The sequence below is a fragment of the Cladophialophora immunda genome (assembly GCF_000835495.1).
Source record: "Cladophialophora immunda strain CBS 83496 unplaced genomic scaffold supercont1.5, whole genome shotgun sequence".
NCBI lineage: Eukaryota > Fungi > Ascomycota > Eurotiomycetes > Chaetothyriales > Herpotrichiellaceae > Cladophialophora > Cladophialophora immunda.
In genome coordinates, this window is record NW_015622545.1 from 3,174,158 (window position 1) to 3,193,910 (window position 19,753).

Sequence of the window (19,753 nt, forward strand, 5' to 3'; positions counted from 1 at the left end):
CTCTCAATCGATCCATCGCTCGATTTCATCGATCCGCCGAGAGCGAAGAAATCGAAGGAGCAGCGGAGGAAAAGAAGGCACCGCCGCCTCATACGAGAGGGGGATGTGTAGAAAGAAGAGCGGGAGGGAGGGAGGATGGCCGTCCCTTTTAAAAAGAGGGTCTGAGTTTGCGTCTGCTTGGTCCAGTCCATCATCCGGTTTCCCCCCTCCATATTGCATGTGTTCTGCGCTCCGGCTCAGTGCATGTCAGCTGGACTGTTGAAGACAATACAAACGCGGATACTTGGGGACAAGAGGAAAGGGATAACCATAACCAAGAGACAAAGCGACAAACGTTTGGTGCTCATATGGACCCAACGCCTCACACCCGTCTGGATCTAGCCTAGCTACATATCATGCCTTTTACCCATAGCCCTGGATAGAACAAAGAACAAGGAAGGAAAACCACTCCTCCACCCGGGCAGCAGTGCCAGCCAAGGCAGATACTACATAATACCTTGAGTCAAGTCGTCTTTGACTTGTCTCCTGGCTCTACTGCACCTCTTCGCGCCCTCTCCACACATCTCTCCACCATGATACCTCCTGCACGTCATACTATCCCATCCTGACCCCCTTTGCGGCGGAGGTTTATCTTTCAAATCCCTTCTATCATTCCTTTCCAGAAGCCAGTTACCAATTGACAGAGGCCTCGGAGTAAGTCACGACAAATTCAGGGATTCCGATGTAGGAGTTCCGTCCCATCCACACTCTCGATGTCTCTGCAATGCCCAGAGCATATACAATGACCACTGACTCTCCGCCCCCAACACCTAGGTTATCGAAGTTGAGTTAAATCGGCTTGGCGTCTCGCAAAGTTCTTCGTCTGCGCTATTGAGGCTTCTTTTGAGGCGTCTGACCTCCCATGTACTTGTGCACGTTGGTAGCCTCGACTGTCTGGCGCAGGAGTCCCTTGACAGTTTCCCAGGCTTGTCGAAGCGCGGGAGGAACGTTGGGATTCTGGACTTGCTGGTCGATTCTGGCCCCCATCTGAAGGAAAGCTCCCTGCACAAACTGGCTTTGAGAGTATCTTGCCCTCAAAAATACAGCGTAGATGCTCAACAGAATCCAAGAGCCCTTGCTGAACGTCAAGGCGGACAAGAACAGGCGGAACCAGAGGAGAATCTCAAGCAATGCGACCAACATCATGGAGCCGTCGTAGTATTCTTTGACAAACCGGCCGATGGAGTTGGCGAGAGGAGACTGAGAGGCCTTGGAGGCACTTGGTGAAGTAGGCGTGCTTGATGGAGCGGCTTTGGGCGGCTGAAAGGTGGGGATAATGACCGTGCGAGTGTAGGTCGCAACGTGGAAGACCGAATAGACTGTGAAAGGGAGTAGGGCCAATGGCACCTGCCTCGCGAACAACCAGACCAAGCTTATGACTGTGCATATCACATTAGACTCGTGATTGATCAGCTTGTCCCCGAGGACCAACTCACGCAGATATTGCACATTCTCATCCGAGAGCAAGAGGTAGACCGTCGAGCCGATCTTGGCGCCAGGCTTCACACGAGCACGATAAGCCTTGAAAACCACAATACCGTAGGTGGCAACCGCTGAGATGAAAGCTAGGCGATATGTGACCTGCGCCCATCTGGAGTAGTAGTTGAAAGTGAGGTAGGAGAGGCTGTATCGGATGACCGACAGAAGGAGGGTAAAGTGGCCGCAAAACCAGGCGCTGGACAGCAAGTGTTAGCACAAACTCACAAGCCTCCTCTTTCTTCGCTCCGAAAGTGAAGCTCCAGGGTATTCTCACAATTGAAGTGTTGTAGCGACCTTTGCCAGGCGCTCACCCAAGGAGGCATCAGCAGGAGGTGGGGGTGCCATATTGTCCAATCTTTGCAAACTCAAAATCCAGCTGATAGAGGGGCGGTCAAGCTACCGGGAAGCAGGACTCGTAGGTGATGTGTCGCTCAGAGGGACCGAGCTGCAGGGAGGAAGGACTGGGAGGAGGAGCAGCTGGAAAAGAGAAAGGCACTCGGAGGGGAGGGCGACACGGGGGGGTAGAAGGCGGCTGTGGACGGTAGGAGGGTCGATTGAGAGAGCAGGAAGTTGGCGAGGATGTAGGCGAGGATGTAGACTCGATGTGTAGCAGAGGTGGCTTCTGCTTGGAGCCGCTGCCTTGTGGGCGCTTTTTGGGTTTGTGGGTTTTGCAAATGATGTCAAGCCCGAACCTCGCAAGCTGCAAGCGCCACACCCACACCACCTCAACCACAGTTGCACCACTGCGTGCGACTGGTGCCATCGGCAATCCAGCCATCCATCACCATACCGACCCCTCCCTACGGACCTACCGAGCTACACTCCGAGTGCTGTGACACTCTGTGCCCAGCCCATGGGCCTTACCGAAAACGCACACCTCCCTAGTGGTATACATCGACTCCACGGTGGTCTTCAAATCAACACTTTTCTGCTGGAGCTAGCACACAACTACATAGGTACAGAGGAAGCTCGCCAGTTGGTAGTTGGAAAGAATGAAATTGAAGAAAGTCGTCCCAGCTGGCGAAGAAACCCTATGACTTCCCCTCCCGCTCAACTATCTCTCCGTTCCCAAACAAGACACGAAGGTGCTAAGGAAATATACATGATTGTTGGGTAGATGAAGGGCCCCTATCCCTCCATTCAGCCCAACCAAATTGGGGATTGTCTGTCCATCTTGGGTCCTGGACGCTGTGCTGCAATCGATCCCTTGTATTAAGCACAATCCAGGATGTTCTCGCCCTCCCATCTCCTCCCACAGCTTCTTCTGCACGGGTATGTTTTGATTAGAACGCCACAACAGCCCCAGTCTGTTGCTTGCTGGAGAACAAATACCAAACAAGTCGTTCTCGAAAAAAAGAAAGAAGGTTGGTCGGAATCGAGGATATCACCGTCATCGTTTTCGTCGCTGAGTGGAACTGGAAACGCTAGGAAAAAGAAGGCTGAGCTGGATGAGATGACCGCGACATCGCTGGCGACGTCTATCGGAGCGAGAATCCCTTCCGCTTGCCTTCTTTCTCAATTGGCCGGCCCTGCTCGATCCGTGCCTTCTTCTCCTCGAGCTCCGCTCGCTGTCGTTCCAGTTGTTCCTTCATTTCACGGTGGCGGGCGAACAATTCCTCCTCACTTTGTTGCAGTTTGCTCTCCTTCTCCTGTACCTTTTGCTGGAACACCATCTTCATTTCGGCTTCCATCTTGGCGAGCTTCTGTTCGTGAAGCGTTCTCTCCTCTTCTTGCTTCACTGCCGGATTGACCTCCTTGAACACACTAGGGTCTTGCGACACGCCCATCTGGATCAGTTTGTCCGACCGGTAGTTCTCGTAGAGTGCATTGTTAGTGTGCTCCTTGAGTTCTTCCATGTGTGTTCGGATCAACATCTGTCGCAACTTGACAAAGTCACAGTGTTCTTCATTGTCCACCTCGATTATGCCCCAAGGATAGCGTCGACCGCGCACTTTGCGACCTTCGGGATTGGTAACCTCGTAGTTGGCACCAACGACCGCAAAGGGCACTTTCGACATGATCTCCTGGTTCTCGGCAATGGTCTCCTCGTCATCGAGTTCATAGCGTGGGCCTTCGAAGATTTGGATGGAGTGGTGTTGGATGTCGGCAAGAATCTGTTTGGGTCAGCATGCGAATCTCGATTCTCCTAGTTATGGGCACTAACTCTTTGCTTGAACGCTGCGACTTCCTCATCCGTCAAGGTATCGGCTTTTGCGATGACCGGAATAAGGTTGACTTTGGTATGGAGGCGTCGCATGACTTCAATGTCCAGAGGCTTCAGCGAGTGGCCGGTGGGCTGAATGAAGTAGACGCAGGCATGGACTCTGTTGTCCACAATGTTCATGCGATTAACCTTGTTCTCGGCCTCGAGATAGGCATCAAATCGCTGCTCAATGTTCTCAACAATCGGTCTCCACGAGTCATCGTTGTTGACGAAATCTCCGAAGCCAGGGGTGTCTACCACAGTCAAACGTAGACGAACCCCGTTCTCTTCAATGTCGGCACTGATGGACTGAATGGAGACAGTCTTTGGGATGATGTCCAAGCTGGGGCCTTTACGTTCACGCGGAGGATAAAGAGAAGTGTTGAACAAAGTGTTGACCAAGGTCGATTTACCCAGTCCCGATTCGCCTGCGGGTCGTGAGTATAGAGAAGTTGGTGTATGGAATGCTCAAAGTACTTACCCACAACCATTACGTTGAAATTGAAGCCCTTCCTCACACTCTTGCGGTGCCATTGATTTGGCAAGTTTGCAAACCCAACATAGCCTGTCAACTTTCTTCTGACCACGTTTCGCATGTCATTTGCTGCCGCTGCCGCAGCCTTCGGATCTTTGGAGCTGACGGTCTGAGCGGCATTGGCTCCCATCGGATTGCTCTCCTTCACAAAAGGAGATGCAGGTTTGCCATTGGGAATGTTGGGAGAAGGGGAAGACCGGACGCCATTTGCAACGGCAGCTGGATTTTGATTCAAGTCAGTCATATTGGCAGACTGCATCTCATCAGGTGTATTTGGAGTGTCAAGAGAGGTGTCTTCTCCATCTCCTTGGGGGGTATGATATCCAGGAATGTTGGGGGCCGCGCTTGGACCAAGATTGCTCTTGACGTCCATTTCCATTCCACTTGCTCTTCCTATCGTAGCAGCAGAGGCGCACTTGACAGAAGGTGTGTTATGGGAGGGCGGAAGGAAGGTGTCGATGAAAGATGTGGGCGTGAAAGTGGAAGAATCAGGAGAGTGACGAATGCTCACCCATTTTTGGTCAGAGGACGTGGATTGTGCAGGCGACACGGAGCACAACTGAACAAAGAGAACTGCCAGGGAAATTCTGTCAGCACGCGCCCAAGATAGAAAGGGAAAACAGCCGCGATATTGGGGGGGGACCTTGGATGCATCAAGTCACGGTGGGTTGCCTGCGCCCAGGGGAATTTGAGGGCCGTGAAGAATTCGGGGTACATAAAAAAAGAGAGCGCGACACTTACCTGATCAATAGCAGACTCTACTGAAATGTCCGTGGCGGGTTCCAAGCGAGCGTAAGAAGGTGAATCTGATGCGCAAGAATAAGAAAAAAGAAGCCAAAAGGATGGGGGCACGAGAAGGAAGAGATAGAAACGTCGTGTGAAGTTGGACTGCAGCGAGTGTGGCCTCTCAATCAATTCCAGGTGGAAACCGTGAACCAGGGGACAAGGACAGGTGGGAAAAAAGGAGACACGACTGCCATCGCCTGTCGGGCTGTTCGAGGCTTGGGCAATGGGGGCACCACCAGCGCCAGTGGCTGCAGCGGCCGTAGTGGAGAAGCATGCCAAGCTCCGTCTTGGGGCGGCCACGGAAGGAGCCTGGCGCGGCTTTGATTGGAGATCAGCAACAAGGCCCCGGAACATTTAGCAGCCCAGTCCCTACGCCGGGCCCCCCCATTGGTGGCTAGCCCTGCTGATTGTCCCTACCCCTGGATCTTCCCCAGCCTGGGTCTGGTGTCACCAGTTTGAAAGGCTGCATGGAGGGCCATACCTTGGTGCTAGGTGAGTAGTAGTAAGTCGGGGCAAGGCGCCTCGCGACAACCATTATTTGTTATTCCGTCCGCAGTACTCGGTATTCCCATATCCGTCTCTACATCCCCGCCCACGGCATAGAGTTGAAATGTGACTTCGTTAGTGTACAATCTATCTTCCATCCTCTTTTCTATACCTTCAAAGGGGGGGTATTCCCGGCCATCCAAGCCCGGTATAGTGGCTGTGGCACGTTATATCTCAACGCCTGCAAATGCCAGATATTCAATCCGACCATCCACCCATCCATCTTCTCTGCCAGGGAATCATGGCGCTGTATAATCACAAACGATCTGCACAAAGGCATCTTCAAATCACTCCCGCTCCTTCTTGAGACTGAAGCCGCTCCATTTGCTTCAACAAATACTGGTACAGGACAAGCATCGTCCCACTCTGAACACTCGTCCACACAAACCTGGGTCCTACCCCACGAAACATGCCGGCAATACCCTCGGTCTTGTATATCAAGTGCAGCCCTTCCATCACAGAGGACGTGTCGAGTGTAGGAGTGGAATGGGGGACCGTTCGAGGTCCTGAATGGATCAATCTTGTCTGCGGCTGTCTTTTGGTGCATGGCTTCTGGCTGCTCTTGACTGTCTTTTCCAGATGTGAAGCCTGGCTGTTCTTCGCACCATTGGGGTTGATCTGAGTCTGAGTCCTAGTCTTCACCACATCGAGTGGGCAGGTTATGACTCCCGCAGCACCACCCGCCGAGGCTGCGGTGAAGATTTCCAGGCCCAGCCCGATGTCTTGGGTTTCCATCCAATTCTGAGCAAACCTGCGTTCCTGCTCGTAAAATGCAAACTGCAGTGCTGAAAACGGTAGGTCCCGGACGATGGTGGCTTTATATCCGGAATACAATGCCCCAAATCCTTCCGTCCTAGCTATTGTCCGGGCTGCATCCCAGGTTGACTTGTAGTTATATCCGGAATTGAAAAAAGGGTTGTTATACCGACCTTGGAGCTGCAATCGTGTCTTCAGCACTTCGGACGGAACGTACACAATGGATGCCGCAAGGTCGGCAAGGAAACCTAGGGTGGCATGTAAGCACGTGCGCAGCGAAACGGAAGGCGAGGAGGGTGCGCTTACCACTTGCGAGATATGATATGGATGGATTGATACCACGATCCAGCATGTGTCGCTTGCAATATTCATAGGACCCAAAGAATATAACCGTGCCTGGGAAAGACCCCAACATAGCTGCCGTAAAGCCTCCATAGAGTCCTCTTCTCACTCCTTCTTGCCGGAATATCTTGAGGTAGGAATCGGACAATGAGGTGTATTTCGGGGGGAAATGAGGGTCGCCTTGTTGTCTCGTCTTCACAGTGTCCAGAGAATGCATCAGAATATCGCCGCTCGTGCCGCCTATTCCTCCAGCCAGCATCGACTGTCATTCTCCATCAGCAAAAATGGTCTGCCTAAGTGGGGGGGGGGGAGGTGTTGAGTATTTGTAACATACATGAATGTATGGGGGCCTCTTCAGCTCCAAATCGGCTTCCGCCTCCTCCAATCTCTCCATTGTTCGAGGCCGCTTATTCTGTCGTGTGCCGTCGAGACCAAAGTCCGGTTCCGAATAGCCATTGTGCTGTGCATCAACAGCAGTGTTTCCGACAGAGCTGTCTGAAAAGAACCAATTGGACAGGCGTGAAGTTAGGCTCATGGAGGGCTCTGGGCCCCTTGAATACACAGTCGCAGGTGAAGAAAACGGGCTGTTGGAATTAAGGTGACTGAACAGGAGGAGGAAACGAGTTGTTCGCCGCAACGAGATCAGCGCAAGGCCCTCTCTCATCAAAAAGTTTGGCGGTCTCAACTTCGGCCTTTGGCGGGACTTGGCGAGGCTCGCTCGGCCGATTGAGTAGGCTTCCTCCGATTGGACAGCCTTGCGGACCAAAATTGGTCACCAAACGGGTGATTAATGGTTGGGTTCGGAGTCCAGCATGATTGTCAAAGTTCCAACAAGAATGCCATCCACCATTGTGCTACCTTCATGTACTGTGTACTCATGACATGGTCAGGATTGGGCGGACAAAGGAAATCCCCCAGCCAATTCCAATCCAATGCTGTCTCTCCATCCCTTAGCGTTATGACAAGAGGCATTCACCGCGTTGGCCGAAGCTCAATTAGTAGCATTGAAGGACAAGACAAATGCAGGCGCAACTTTTGCCAAAGAAGTAAGGGAGAATAATTTTGTACACGCCGTCCCTGCATCCGCCTCGCTAAATCCAGCCAAACCCGACAAGCACTCTCACAGCATCATCTCCAACGGGTTCTCCACCACCTTCTTCAATTCCTTGATCCATTCAGCTCCCACAGCCCCGTCCACGACCTTGTGGTCGAAACTGCCAGTGACAATGATTTGGTCATCCCATTCAGTGACAGTGCCTTCTTCAGTCTCAACCGGTACGGCAACCTTGCGAGTGGTGCCGACGGCGAGAATTGCGGCTTGGGGCGGGTTGATCACCGCAGTGAATCTTTCAACCGCATGGTTCATGCCCATGTTGCTGATTGTGAATGTGCCGCCTTGGTACTCTTCGGGCTTAAGCTTGCCGTCTCGTGCTCGCTTTCCAAGGTCTTTGACTGAGTTTGAAATTGCAGAGAGCCCAATACTGTCGGCATTCTTCACAATAGGGGTCATCAAGCCGATGGGCGTGGCCACGGCGACGCTCACATCAACTGTGTTGTGTTGACGAATGATCGCCTGACCACCATCTTCTCTCCAACTAGAGTTCACGGCCGGCACCTTCTTGCATGCGATTGCGCAGGCTTTGATCAGGAAATCGTTGACGGACAATTTGTACTTGCCGTCAGATGCGGCATTGAGTGCTTCTCTCAGCTTCAGCAATTTTGTTACCGACAGAGTTGTCGAGACGAAATAGTGGGGGTTTTGGTTCATCGATTCGCGGAGTCGTGTAGCAATAGTCTTCCGCATCGAGCTCGCGGGGATGTCCTCATAAGATGGGCCGGCGGCTGCAGTAGGTGCAGCACCCGCCGTAGGCTTATACTTCTCAACGTCGGCGAGGGTGATACGTCCTCCTGGGCCAGTGCCTTTGACCGATTTGATAGGGACACCTTTTTCAAGAGCCAGCTTTTTAACAGCAGGGCTGATGACCGGCTCCCTGTCTAGCACTGACTGAAGCCTCTCACCTGTGGTATCAGCTTCGACAGCTTCCGGCTTGGGTTCTTTGGTTTCTCCAGGAGGGGCTGTGCCTGAACCGGAGTCTGGCTTCTCTGTGGCTTGAGATGTTTCTTCTGCTGGTTTCTCCTGCGGAGGTGCTTTCTCACCGCCGGCGTCTTCGAGCGTGAAAGATTCAAATGCCGAGACATCTGTGCCTTCGTCGACCATCACAGCAATCGGCTAATTCTGTGTTAGCATGTCCGGAATGTGATTTATGACCTTCATTGCCTTACATTTCCGACTGCGACATCCTTCTCACCTGTTTCCTTCAGGATTTTCGCAAGCACGCCTTCCTCTTGAAATTCGAAGTCCATTTGAGCTTTGTCTGTCTCGATCTCCACAAGGACGTCTCCAGGAGCCAACTTGTCTCCAACCTTTTTCTGCCATGCGCCAATATTGCCGGCGGACATGGTGGGTGAGAGTGCAGGCATACTGATCACAGTATGAGGGGGAAACGCTGTCGGAATTGTCAGTCATGTTCACGCTTTGCCGGGGGAATTGTAGGATTGAGGCGCACATTTCGAGGCATAGTAGCGGCTAAGCACTGACAGGCACGGGAAAGGTTGGGCCCTGCACGCGTGAGTTAGTTTATAGGTGCGCTTCTTTGGGGTGTAGTCCGTACACTGCTGGGTTTTGTAGTCTTTGCAAGGCACTCTTGCTAACTCTTGAGCTGGCAGAGGATTGAAGTAGGATGCGTGACCCTGATCGGGACAACAGCGTTGAGGTCGCCATTGGGAAGCACCAGGAGCGGCGGAAAGGGAGAAGACGGGCCGCAGTCTGGGAGGACTCAATGAGGGCAAAGGAGCGACAAGGAAGGAAAAAGAGACAGAAGAGAACCCTGACAGATGACGGTCCCTTTGGCAATGAAGCTTGCAAGATATAAGGGATTGTTGGAGTGTTGGCGACAGCTAAGAAAATGGGTTGAGCACAGAGTCCAACTCCACTCCGGTTTCCGAAATGGCAGGGAGAGACAAGGCGGGCGACAGCTTTTTTGGGGGGCGCTCCTTAGGCTAGTGAGGCCCAACGATTGGAGGTCCGGAGAGAGAACAGCTCCAGCTTGAGCTCTTCACTTAGACCGTGAGTGTCCGTCCGTTGCAACCACGTAAGCAGCGGCATTGGTCTCTATACCTGAACGCAGAACACCCTGTCCCCAAGGGCGGACCCTGTGCGGTTTATGCTGCACCCTGACTCTCCGCAGCATTTGACAGATGTGAGCAGGCACTGATTATTCCTGGCAACACGGAAACGAACATCTGGACAGATCGAGTTTGCGACTATCATTCTCCAATTTCTGCGCCGACCCCATGACTGCAATGTGTCCGACGTTCCCTGCCGACCTTAGGTGATCTTGAATCCTCTATCTGGTCCATAATCCTCCTTTCCGCGCCCGGCCAAATGTCTGGCGTCGAGGGTGAGCCGCCGCCGATCGATGCCAACCCGGACCACGACTTACGATCAGAACCTCTCTCGGAAGACGAGGCCGAGACTACTGTGCCCGAACATGAAGCGGATTCCACTGACGAGGCTGGCTACGATGAGCCGTCGAATCATGGGGTAACAATAACTATCGAGGATGCGGATGCTGAAGATGGTTTACCGGAAGAGGACACGGGCGAGGTTGTCTCCGAAGGCGATATCTCGGTGGTGATAGAGTCTCAGCAGGACTCTGACAAGGGTACCGAACCTAGGGAAGAGGTGGAAGAGGCTCCGCAGACTGATGCTCCCGAGAATGCGCCCACCGATGCTGTGGTTGTCAACTCGACAGAGGTGGAGGAGCGCCCGAACCAGCACCAGGATGAGCCAGAGCCTAAAGAGATCCCAGCTGCAGCTGCTTCGGAGGATCATCCAGATATGCCAGGGCGAAGGCCTACCATGACAGCAACACGCCCTGTGCAGGTGAATTCCTCCGTCTTCGTTGTCAGTGCTCTAGAAACGATCGGAGCAGCCAAGGAAGTCCGCAAGAATAAGGAATTTGCAGATGCTGTCCAGGCTGCTCTGTCGAATATCAAGAACACGGAACAGGCAGTCAATCCAGAAATCATATTCCGCCCATTGCAAATGGCAACCAAATCGTTCACCATACCTCTGCAGGTGACGGCATTGGATTGTATCGGAAAGTTGATCAGCTATTCATATTTTGCATTTCCAGTTGTCGCAACAAACCAAGCCGGTTCAGCAGACACTCCACCTCTGATTGAAAGGGCGATTGAGGCGATTTGCGACTGCTTCGAAAACGAAGCCACTGCCGTGGAAATTCAGCAACAGATTATCAAGTCATTGCTCGCAGCCGTCCTAGACGACAAGATCGTCGTGCACGGCGCGGGTCTTCTGAAAGCCGTCCGCCAAATTTACAATATTTTCATATATTCCAAATCGAGCCAAAATCAACAAGTTGCCCAAGGGTCTTTGCTTCAGATGATTGCCACAGTTTTCGAAAGGGTCAGAGTGCGATTGGACTTGAAGGAGGCACGCCTAAGAGAGTCCAACGATGCGAAGACGGACGAAGGGTTGACTGCGGAGACATCCATACTGGGCAACGGAGGCGTGAACGGCATGAATGGACAAGTGGACACCCCGGACCATGAGACTCCTCCCCAGCTCGCGGATGGGCTGGCTCCTGGCCAGGAAAAACTGACTCTGCAAAGCTTCGAAAACAACAAGAACCTCGACGATGCGATTGTCGCGGACAGCGCTCCAACAACAGTCACACGCGCCAGACGGGAGCGCAAAAACACTCGCACTAGTTCCGCGCCAGTATCTCGATCCAGCTTGCAAGAAGACCGCGACGAGACGGAACTATCTCCGGAAGACGAAGACGATGTCTACATCAAAGATGCCTTCTTGGTGTTTCGGTCGCTTTGCAAACTCAGCCAGAAAGTCTTGAGCTACGATCAGCAGCAGGATCTGCGGAGTCAAAACATGCGCTCCAAGCTCTTGTCCTTACATTTGATTTATCATGTCATCAACAACTATACGACAGTCTTCACGTCTTCATTCTCGAATATCAAGAGTGGCGGCAATGCTGAGCCTACACCATTCTTGCAAGTTGCCAAACCTCACTTGTGCCTCAGTCTTTCTAGGAATGCGGCGAGCTCGGTTCCCCGGGTTTATGAAGTGTGTTGCGAAATATTCTGGCTTTCGCTGAAACATATGCGCGTCCTACTGAAAAAGGAGCTTGAGGTTTTCTTAAAAGAAGTTTATCTTGCTGTATTGGAACGGCGCAATGCACCACTTTTCCAGAAACAAATGTTCATGGACGTTTTGGAAAGACTCTCGGGAGATCCTCGTGCTCTAGTTGAGATCTACCTCAATTACGACTGCGACCGGACGGCGCTGGACAACATGTACCAAGAAATAATTGAACACCTATCTCGGATCTGCAGCACACCCGTTGCAGTCACTCCTATCCAGCAACACCAATACCAAGAACAACAGACAAAACCATCGACCCCCGTCTCTGAGTGGCATTCACGAGGCGCATTACTACCCGGACTGTCGACAGCCAGTTTGAGCCAGCATCCACCTCCACCGCCGCCGATACCGATTGAGTATTCTCTGAAGCAGCAATCATTGCGTTGTCTGGTCGAAATCCTTCACTCGCTCGATAATTGGTCTAGTCAAGGCAGCCCAGAACAGGTCAATGGATCTCGATATCCGGCATCGAGAGGCTCGTACGAGGACTCAAGGGAGTCACTGGACTATAGCGAAAAGCCACCTCCGTCGCCTCGCGTTCCAGGCATAGGTAGCGAATCAGGAATCTCCACGCCAGTGGTAGAAGATGATCCGACTGAAGTCGAGAAAGTGAGAATGCGCAAATTTGCTCTGAACGAGGCGATCCGACAATTCAACTTCAAGCCGAAACGAGGAATCAAAGCTCTCTTGGCTGAAGGATTCATTCGCAGTGATAGCCCACACGATATTGCCAAGTTCTTGTATGCAAATGACAGACTGGACAAAGCCATGCTAGGAGAATACCTCGGCGAAGGCGACGAAAAGAATATCGCCATCATGCATGCTTTTGTGGACATGATGGACTTTGGCAAGAGGCGTTTTGTTGACGCCCTAAGGCAGTTCCTGCAAAGTTTTCGCCTTCCTGGAGAAGCGCAGAAGATCGATCGGTTCATGCTCAAGTTCGCGGAGCGATACCTCAGTGGCAATCCAAACGCATTTGCGAATGCCGACACTGCTTATGTACTAGCATATTCGGTCATCATGTTAAACACTGATCAACATAGTTCAAAGCTGAAAGGTGCCAGAATGACTGTAGAAGATTTCATCAAGAACAACAGGGGAATCAACGACGGTCAGGATTTGCCCGCGGACTATCTAAGCGGCATCTTCGAGGAAATATCCAACAGCGAAATCGTCCTGGATTCTGAGCGGGAACACGCTGCCGAGTTGGGGATTGCTACTGTTACGAGTGCGGGCTTCGCATCAAGGGCAGGTCAAGCGCTGGCCAACGTCGGCCGAGACTTGCAAAAGGAGAAGTACACCCAGGCGTCTGAGGAAATGGCAAACAAGACGGAACAGTTATATCGAAGTCTCATCAGGGCACAGAAGCGTTCCGCAGTCCGGGAGGCGTTGTCACGATTCATTCCAGCGACCTCAATCAAGCATGTTGGGCCCATGTTCAACGTGACATGGATGTCATTCCTGTCGGCCTTTTCCAGTCAGATGCAGGACGCGCAAAACCTCGATCTTATCAGGCAGTGCCTGGAAGGCTTAAGGTTGGCTATCAGAATAGCCTGCAGGTTTGACTTGGAGACACCCAGAGTTGCATTTGTCACGGCGCTTGCCAAGTTCACGAACCTGGGTAACCTCAAAGAAATGATGGCAAAGAACTTGGAGGCGTTGAAGGTGCTCATTGAAGTTGCTCTGACCGAAGGCGATCTCTTGAAATCCTCTTGGCGGGAGGTGTTGATGTGCATCAGTCAGCTCGACAGACTGCAGCTTCTTTCGACCGGAATTGATGAAGGGGTCATCCCAGATGTCACAAGGGCCCACATTTCCACACCCTCAGCTACCCCTAGGGACGGTGCAAGGAGCCGTCGGTCAATGCAAGCTTCCAAACGACCGAGGCCGAGATCTGCGCATAGCTTCCGGCCAGAGGTTGCAGATGAGACCAAGTCTACAGATATGGTCCGAGGAGTAGACAGGATATTCACCAACACTGCCAAGCTCTCGTCTGAGGCAATTGTCGACTTCGTCCAGGCATTGAGCGATGTCAGTTGGCAAGAGATTCAATCCTCGGGCAACAGCGAATCTCCGCGCATGTACAGTCTTCAAAAACTAGTGGAAATCAGCTATTACAACATGACAAGAGTCAGGATAGAATGGACCCGGATCTGGGAAGTGCTTGGGGAACACTTCAACCAGGTTGGCTGCCACAACAACACCGCTGTGGTGTTCTTTGCCCTGGATTCGCTCCGCCAGCTCTCGATGAGGTTCATGGAAATCGAAGAGTTGCCGGGGTTCAAATTCCAAAAAGACTTCCTGAAGCCATTTGAGCACGTGATGGCGAACAGCACCGTTGTTACCGTCAAGGACATGGTCTTGAGATGTCTGATCCAGATGATCCAAGCTCGTGGGGACAACATCAGGTCGGGCTGGAAGACCATGTTTGGCGTCTTCTCAGTTGCTGCCAGAGAACAATATGAAGCAATTGTCAACATTGCTTTTGACTATACCAACCAGATCTACAATACCCGATTCGGCGTGGTCATTTCGCAAGGCTCATTTCCAGACCTGGTTGTCTGTCTGACCGAGTTCTCCAAAAACCTCAAGTTCCAGAAGAAATCATTACAAGCGATTGAATTGCTGAAATCAACGGTACCGAAGATGCTAAAGACTCCAGAATGCCCACTCTCAAGACGTCATGGCAAGGTTCCCGGTTCCGAGGAGTCTGGCGTGGTGGCAGGTGTCAAGCAACCTACTTCGCAAACCGAGGAGGAACAGTTCTGGTACCCGGTCCTGATCGCTTACCAGGACGTGTTGATGACGGGTGAGGATCTTGAAGTCCGGTCCAGAGCCCTCACCTATCTATTTGAAACTCTTATCAGATACGGTGGTGATTTCCCTACCGAGTTCTGGGATGTCCTTTGGCGACAATTACTGTACCCAATATTTGTCGTTTTGCAAAGCAAGTCGGAGATGTCGAAAGCCCCCAATCACGAGGAACTGTCAGTGTGGTTGTCGACGACAATGATTCAAGCCCTTCGGAACATGATCACACTCTTCACGCATTACTTTGACTCGCTAGAGCATATGCTTGATCGCTTCCTGGATCTTCTTACATTGTGTATTTGTCAGGAAAATGACACTATAGCCCGCATAGGGAGCAACTGCCTCCAGCAACTAATCCTCCAGAACGTTACCAAATTCTCGCCCGAGCATTGGTCGAGAATTGTGTCTGCATTCGTGGAGCTCTTCAACAGGACGACAGCCTATGAACTGTTCTCGGCCGCAGCAACAATGTCCGACGCTCGACCTTCACCAGGCCATGATGGGTCCGAAGGCCTATCTATCTCTGGAACCACGATTGTCGAGACCCCGACAACTAATGGCGCCCCCATGTCCTTCCACGGCGCAACTCCTTCCTTGGAATCGCAATCAAGCTCGGCCGCCCCTCTCCCTGAAATCCCTCAGACTCAGAGCACCCAGGAGTTGGAGGACTATCGCCCGCATTCAGACATGCAAGCACCCGCACCGGTGGTGACTGCTGCGCGCCGACGCTTCTTTAACAAGATCATCACAAATTGTGTTCTGCAGCTACTTATGATCGAGACCGTCGCAGAACTGTTCTCGAATGATTCGGTCTATGCCCAAATACCCTCAGCCGAGCTTCTGCGCCTGATGGCACTCCTGAAGAAGTCGTATCAATTCGCCAAGAAGTTCAATGGTGACAAAGAGCTGCGCATGGCTCTTTGGAGACAAGGATTCATGCGACAACCGCCGAATTTGCTGAAGCAAGAATCCGGATCGGCGAATACATATGTGAGCATCTTGCTCCGTATGTATCATGACGAAGGGGAAGAGCGGAGGTCAAGTCGCGATCAAACCGAAGGCGCTCTGATTCCGTAAGTTCTTTTTGGGGGGATAGACATAAACTTCGTTGCTAATTCCATTGTTTCTCCAGACTGTGCGCCGACATCATCCGCTCCTTCATTCTCCTCGACGAAGAAACCCAACAACGAAACATCGTCGCATGGAGGCCCGTCGTCATTGATGTCCTGGAGGGCTACACGAACTTCCCCAAGGAGAGTTTTGAGAAGCACCTCGACACATTCTACCCGCTTGCCGTGGGCCTGTTGGAAAAAGAAATCGGCTCCGATCTGCGCAACGCGCTGTGGGGCATGTTCCGCCGCGTGGGGGAGGTCAAGTTTGGCATGCCTGAACTGGTGCTCATGAGAGGGAGGGATGGCAGCATGAGCTCGACGAGGAATGGCAGTGTTGGCGCCGCGCCGACCAGTCCGAGCCAGTCGAGTCGGGGATTTGAGTTCTCACAAAGTGGCGGCAGGAGGGGGAGTCGGGTGAGCAGGACGGGGCCGGCATGAAGAAAGAGAAAAGGAAGCAGCAGGCAGGCAGATATTTATGCCTATGCCGTGGTGTGCTTGCTTGCTTGCTTGCTTTCAGAGATGTTTTTAGACTTGCGGTCAGGTCAAGCTGCATTCTCTGGCATGCATTCCCTCCGACGGACCCGTGGTGTCAGTCCCGGACAATGACCACACCAGTCCAGATCAGACCACACGGGAACCAACACGAGCGGTCTCCCTATTCCGCCCCAGTGTAACAAAGGAAAAAATGGATGTCATGTTCTTTGTCTTGCATAGCGTCCTACCTACTCTCTATCTATGTACGATCTCCGGCTCCATTGGTGGCGAATGATTGTTTGGTCCCATCAACACAGACGGCAGCCGCCTTGTGCTCATATAGAGGGAGAGAAGCGGGCAGCGCGGCATGTAGGGAAATCTATGCAATGAAATCAAGGAATTCAAGCGGTCAGACGCCCTGGGTATCTACTGGTTGCTGTGTAGTGTAGTTCTTTGTTCCTCGTTACACATGGCCGCTTGTCGGCGTGTCAGCTTGTGAGCTTGTGAGGTTGTTTACCTGCAAAGCTGTTTGCTTGTTTGCTTGTCTGCTTGTCTGCTTGTCTGCTTGTCTATCGCCCTGGCTGTCTAGCTATTTGTCATCCCAATCACGAACCCAAACAAACAAACAAACAAACAAGCAGCCCAGACTAAGACTATACGTGAGGGCAAGAGCAAGGGCTCAAACACCACCCATCCCCTCGCCTTCCCTTATCGTCTCCATTTTCCTATTCTATTTCCTGTCGCAAAAGAAAAGGATATCAAAGGCGTCACGACGACGACGACGATAATGGCCGTGGCAGCGGTGCCGCCATCTTCCGCTTGAGCCAGCCGCAGAAGCTCTCGAAGAGGACGGGGTCCCGGCCCTGGAGATGGCGCATGTGGATCCGCATTATTGGGATCTTGTCGGTCGTCGCTGTATTGGATACGGTTCCGGTCCGGCTTTGGATTGGGATGTTTGTGTCGACGCTGCTTCTGGAGGGAGGAGGGGGATCAGAACGAGGCGGAGACGGGGAGGGCGTGATGGAAATCCGAACGACGAGGGCCGGTTCAGGCGCGGTTTCTTCATCTGATGAATTGGAGTCGGAGGAACCATTATCATCCTTCATATCGGTGTCTGCGTCATGTTTGCGTTCTCTTGCCTTCTGGTCGGCGGCCCGAGTCGGGCGAGTTTCGCGTCCGTGGCCAAGTTCGCCCTCGGCCTTCTTCCTTCTCCTTGCCTTGCGACTCCACACGTCTCCGTCCCTGGACATGAACATGCCGACACCCCCGCCGTGATCAATCTTCCACAGCACCCCGTCGAGGCGCTTGATCTCCGCGCCGATCCTGTCGAGCACGGCCTCGACACCTGCGCCGCGCGACTCGGCCTCGAACTCCACCTCCGTGATCGTGGGGAGCAGTTTCTTCTCGACGCCGCTCCCGCCGCCCACCGACCGCGCCACGTCGGCGGCAGGCCTGTACCCCATCCAGCTCCAGGCGACGCACCACCGCCGCGTCCGCTGGCCCTGGACGAACTCGGCCACCGCGTAGTTCGCGCACCCGCTCTCCCGGAGCCGCTCCACGACGGTGCCCACGCTCGACAGCTTGCCCAGCATGGCGCTGAACCATTGGATCTTGCTCTTGTTGGCTCGGAGGCGTGATTCGGCGACGAGTTTGGAGACGAAGCCGACTTCGCCGCCCGGCGTGATCATCTCCACGGCGGAGCCGGTACAGCTGGAATTCGGCGGGCGGGACTTTTGCCGGACGGAATCGAGGAGGGATTCGGTCGAAGGGTAGAACGGCGGGTTTGTGATGAGGATGTCGACCCTGGAGTGGAGAAGAAGAATGGCCCTCAGCAAGTCAACCGACTAGGTACTCATCCCTCCTGACTTGGGCCGATGAAGGAAGCAATGCTGGTTCAGATGTCTACCACGTACCGGTCAAACCTCTCAAGCTGGTCTGTGGGGATCAACCGGTCTCCTTTGACGTCCGTGTCGATCAGCCTAATGCGTGCCTGCAACTTGTTGGCCAGGATATTTCTCTGCGCGTACTCGCGGTTCTTCTCGTCGATCTCTGTTGCCAGGAAGCGCCATTGCGGGCGTTGCCGGCAAGCGAGGAGCGGGTATATTGCAGACGCGCCAGTGCCGCTTTTTCACGGCGCGCTCGAAACATGGTCAGCCATAGAACTGATATCTAGACCAGTCGAAGCTATATAGACAGAAAGAAAGAGGAACGGTCCATAGAAGGATGATATAAGCCGACAAGGACACAGGGGGAAAAAGGGAACGAGGAAGAAGCTAACATATCGAGTCCAATCACCTGCCTGTCGGGATCGAATCCCATGTGGAAAGACGGAGATGTGCTGTCCAGCAGACGCTGGATGAAGAGTATGTAGTTGAACCTATTCGGGACCTATTCCTATCACCATTAACGACCACCTCATCTAAGAAGTGGGTATATAGGTCGGATCGACAGAGGTGCATGACTCTTTCCCGCTGCAATTGGGGATTCTCAAACGTACAGGAGGACATAGCCTATCTTCGGGCAAGTCGACGGTGAGATCAAAGTCTCGATGAAGGAGGCATTTGGTTAATTGTCTGGAGAAACGAGGCTCGAGGTTAGAGGGGGGAGAAAGATGAAGCGGTAGTTATAGTTTGAGGACTGAAGAAGCTTGATATGGCGTTGGTTGGTCAAGACATACCTGACACTCTCTGGGTCGGAGAAGTCGAGTTGGCGGTTGGGTTTGAGCCTTGACGTCAAGGACATTCGTCAGCTAGACATTCCCTTGTCCTGTTCATGATCGCGTGACTGATTGACGGCGACGGAGAGGGGGACAGTGGCAGTAGAGAGGACATCCTTCTCCGATGCAGCTTGCGTCTACCCTAAGGCCTGGACCTCACCTTTTGGCGAAATCGGGATATTGCAGCGCCAGCGTCGTGAAATCCACATCGCTCTCATAGATGTTGTCAGGCGCTGGCATCTTTTTTGCTTTTGTGCGTACTTGCTAAGCGTAACGTTCCTGGTTTGGGGTAGATCGTATCCGCGTCCACATCCAAAGTATCAAAGATGCTCGTTCCTATATCAAAGTCATGATCAGAAGGTTGATGTACCTAGTTATATGTGGCGGGTGGACGACACAAGAGGTTTTCGTTAGTGACATCGACAAGACACGACAAGGCTGTGGCCGTCCGGAGACGCTGCAGCCTTTCGGGTTGCCAAGATGAATCTTCCCGCTTTCGGCCGATGGTGATGCCGCCCTATGCCGCACTAGCTTACCTCTAGTTTCCTCTGTTTAGCCTATTATGGGTTGGTCTGTGATCTAATTCGCTTAGAAGCCCCGTAGGACTTGGTCCCTGCTGCAAGTACTATCAGCATCTAATACGAAAGGCTATCTCACTGACGAGCGTGATGGCGATGGGTGCAATAATGGTAACTCATACACTGGTCATCCG

At 52.7% G+C, this 19,753-nt stretch overlaps 6 protein-coding genes across 8 annotated transcripts; 1 reads left to right on the forward strand and 5 right to left on the reverse strand.

Annotated features, from left to right (window-relative positions):
* Positions 1-290: 290 nt before the first annotated feature.
* PV07_09244 lies at positions 291-2,169 on the reverse strand. 2 transcript variants are annotated; one of them, XM_016396478.1, is made up of 3 exons: positions 1,793-2,169; positions 1,476-1,714; positions 291-1,418 (listed from the first exon to the last, which is right to left on the reverse strand). In XM_016396478.1, the coding sequence occupies exons 1-3, from the start codon at positions 1,861-1,863 to the stop codon at positions 868-870; spliced, it is 861 nt and encodes a 286-aa protein (XP_016246334.1). In that variant the 5' UTR covers positions 1,864-2,169; the 3' UTR covers positions 291-867. The 2 variants fall into 2 exon arrangements, with proteins under 2 accessions (XP_016246334.1, XP_016246333.1); XM_016396477.1 differs by having other exon boundaries at positions 291-1,714.
* Positions 2,170-2,428: 259 nt separating this feature from the next.
* Positions 2,429-5,196, reverse strand: PV07_09245 (uncharacterized protein). Its single transcript, XM_016396479.1, has 5 exons — positions 4,998-5,196; positions 4,768-4,829; positions 4,203-4,475; positions 3,683-4,149; positions 2,429-3,632 (listed from the first exon to the last, which is right to left on the reverse strand). Exons 2-5 carry the CDS (start codon positions 4,769-4,771, stop codon positions 2,997-2,999), a joined length of 1,380 nt encoding a protein of 459 aa, XP_016246335.1. The 5' UTR covers positions 4,772-4,829; positions 4,998-5,196; the 3' UTR covers positions 2,429-2,996.
* A 357-nt stretch (positions 5,197-5,553) lies between these two features.
* PV07_09246 (uncharacterized protein) lies at positions 5,554-7,363 on the reverse strand. Its single transcript, XM_016396480.1, has 3 exons — positions 7,021-7,363; positions 6,651-6,948; positions 5,554-6,592 (listed from the first exon to the last, which is right to left on the reverse strand). Exons 1-3 carry the CDS (start codon positions 7,348-7,350, stop codon positions 5,871-5,873), a joined length of 1,350 nt encoding a protein of 449 aa, XP_016246336.1. The 5' UTR covers positions 7,351-7,363; the 3' UTR covers positions 5,554-5,870.
* A 75-nt stretch (positions 7,364-7,438) lies between these two features.
* PV07_09247 (pyruvate dehydrogenase complex dihydrolipoamide acetyltransferase) lies at positions 7,439-9,761 on the reverse strand. The gene is made up of 4 exons (XM_016396481.1): positions 9,359-9,761; positions 9,254-9,306; positions 8,970-9,193; positions 7,439-8,916 (listed from the first exon to the last, which is right to left on the reverse strand). The coding sequence occupies exons 1-4, from the start codon at positions 9,466-9,468 to the stop codon at positions 7,807-7,809; spliced, it is 1,497 nt and encodes a 498-aa protein (XP_016246337.1). The 5' UTR covers positions 9,469-9,761; the 3' UTR covers positions 7,439-7,806.
* A 178-nt stretch (positions 9,762-9,939) lies between these two features.
* Positions 9,940-16,748, forward strand: PV07_09248 (uncharacterized protein). Its single transcript, XM_016396482.1, has 2 exons — positions 9,940-15,812; positions 15,872-16,748. The coding sequence occupies exons 1-2, from the start codon at positions 10,132-10,134 to the stop codon at positions 16,287-16,289; spliced, it is 6,099 nt and encodes a 2,032-aa protein (XP_016246338.1). The 5' UTR covers positions 9,940-10,131; the 3' UTR covers positions 16,290-16,748.
* Positions 16,749-16,864: 116 nt separating this feature from the next.
* PV07_09249 lies at positions 16,865-19,444 on the reverse strand (the record flags this gene model as incomplete). 2 transcript variants are annotated; one of them, XM_016396483.1, is made up of 6 exons in its annotated part: positions 19,202-19,444; positions 19,003-19,050; positions 18,823-18,898; positions 18,604-18,713; positions 18,239-18,448; positions 16,865-18,128 (listed from the first exon to the last, which is right to left on the reverse strand). In XM_016396483.1, exons 1-6 carry the CDS (start codon positions 19,279-19,281, stop codon positions 17,093-17,095), a joined length of 1,560 nt encoding a protein of 519 aa, XP_016246339.1. In that variant the 5' UTR covers positions 19,282-19,444. The 2 variants fall into 2 exon arrangements, with proteins under 2 accessions (XP_016246339.1, XP_016246340.1); XM_016396484.1 differs by having other exon boundaries at positions 17,093-18,128; positions 18,604-18,898.
* Positions 19,445-19,753: the final 309 nt, after the last annotated feature.

Bases quoted from the DNA above. Each gene is read 5' to 3' on its own strand.
- PV07_09248 (XM_016396482.1), top strand. From the start codon at position 10,132: ATGTCTGGCGTCGAGGGTGAGCCGCCGCCGATCGATGCCAACCCGGAC. The intron at 15,813-15,871 runs GTAAGTTCTTTT...TTGTTTCTCCAG, and splicing joins ACCGAAGGCGCTCTGATTCC to ACTGTGCGCCGACATCATCC.
- PV07_09245 (XM_016396479.1), bottom strand. The intron at 4,150-4,202 runs GTAAGTACTTTG...CACGACCCGCAG, and splicing joins TTTCAACGTAATGGTTGTGG to GCGAATCGGGACTGGGTAAA. The intron at 3,633-3,682 runs GTTAGTGCCCAT...TGACCCAAACAG, and splicing joins TCGCAGCGTTCAAGCAAAGA to ATTCTTGCCGACATCCAACA.
- PV07_09244 (XM_016396477.1), bottom strand. From the start codon at position 1,863: ATGGCACCCCCACCTCCTGCTGATGCCTCCTTGGGTGAGCGCCTGGCA. The intron at 1,715-1,792 runs GTGAGAATACCC...CTTGCTGTCCAG, and splicing joins GTCGCTACAACACTTCAATT to CGCCTGGTTTTGCGGCCACT.
- PV07_09246 (XM_016396480.1), bottom strand. From the start codon at position 7,350: ATGAGAGAGGGCCTTGCGCTGATCTCGTTGCGGCGAACAACTCGTTTC. The intron at 6,949-7,020 runs GTATGTTACAAA...GGAGAATGACAG, and splicing joins AGAGGCCCCCATACATTCAT to TCGATGCTGGCTGGAGGAAT. The intron at 6,593-6,650 runs GTAAGCGCACCC...ATGCCACCCTAG, and splicing joins CATATCATATCTCGCAAGTG to GTTTCCTTGCCGACCTTGCG.
- PV07_09247 (XM_016396481.1), bottom strand. From the start codon at position 9,468: ATGGCGACCTCAACGCTGTTGTCCCGATCAGGGTCACGCATCCTACTT. The intron at 9,194-9,253 runs GTGCGCCTCAAT...CAATTCCGACAG, and splicing joins CCGCTACTATGCCTCGAAAT to CGTTTCCCCCTCATACTGTG. The intron at 8,917-8,969 runs GTAAGGCAATGA...ACACAGAATTAG, and splicing joins AGGATGTCGCAGTCGGAAAT to CCGATTGCTGTGATGGTCGA.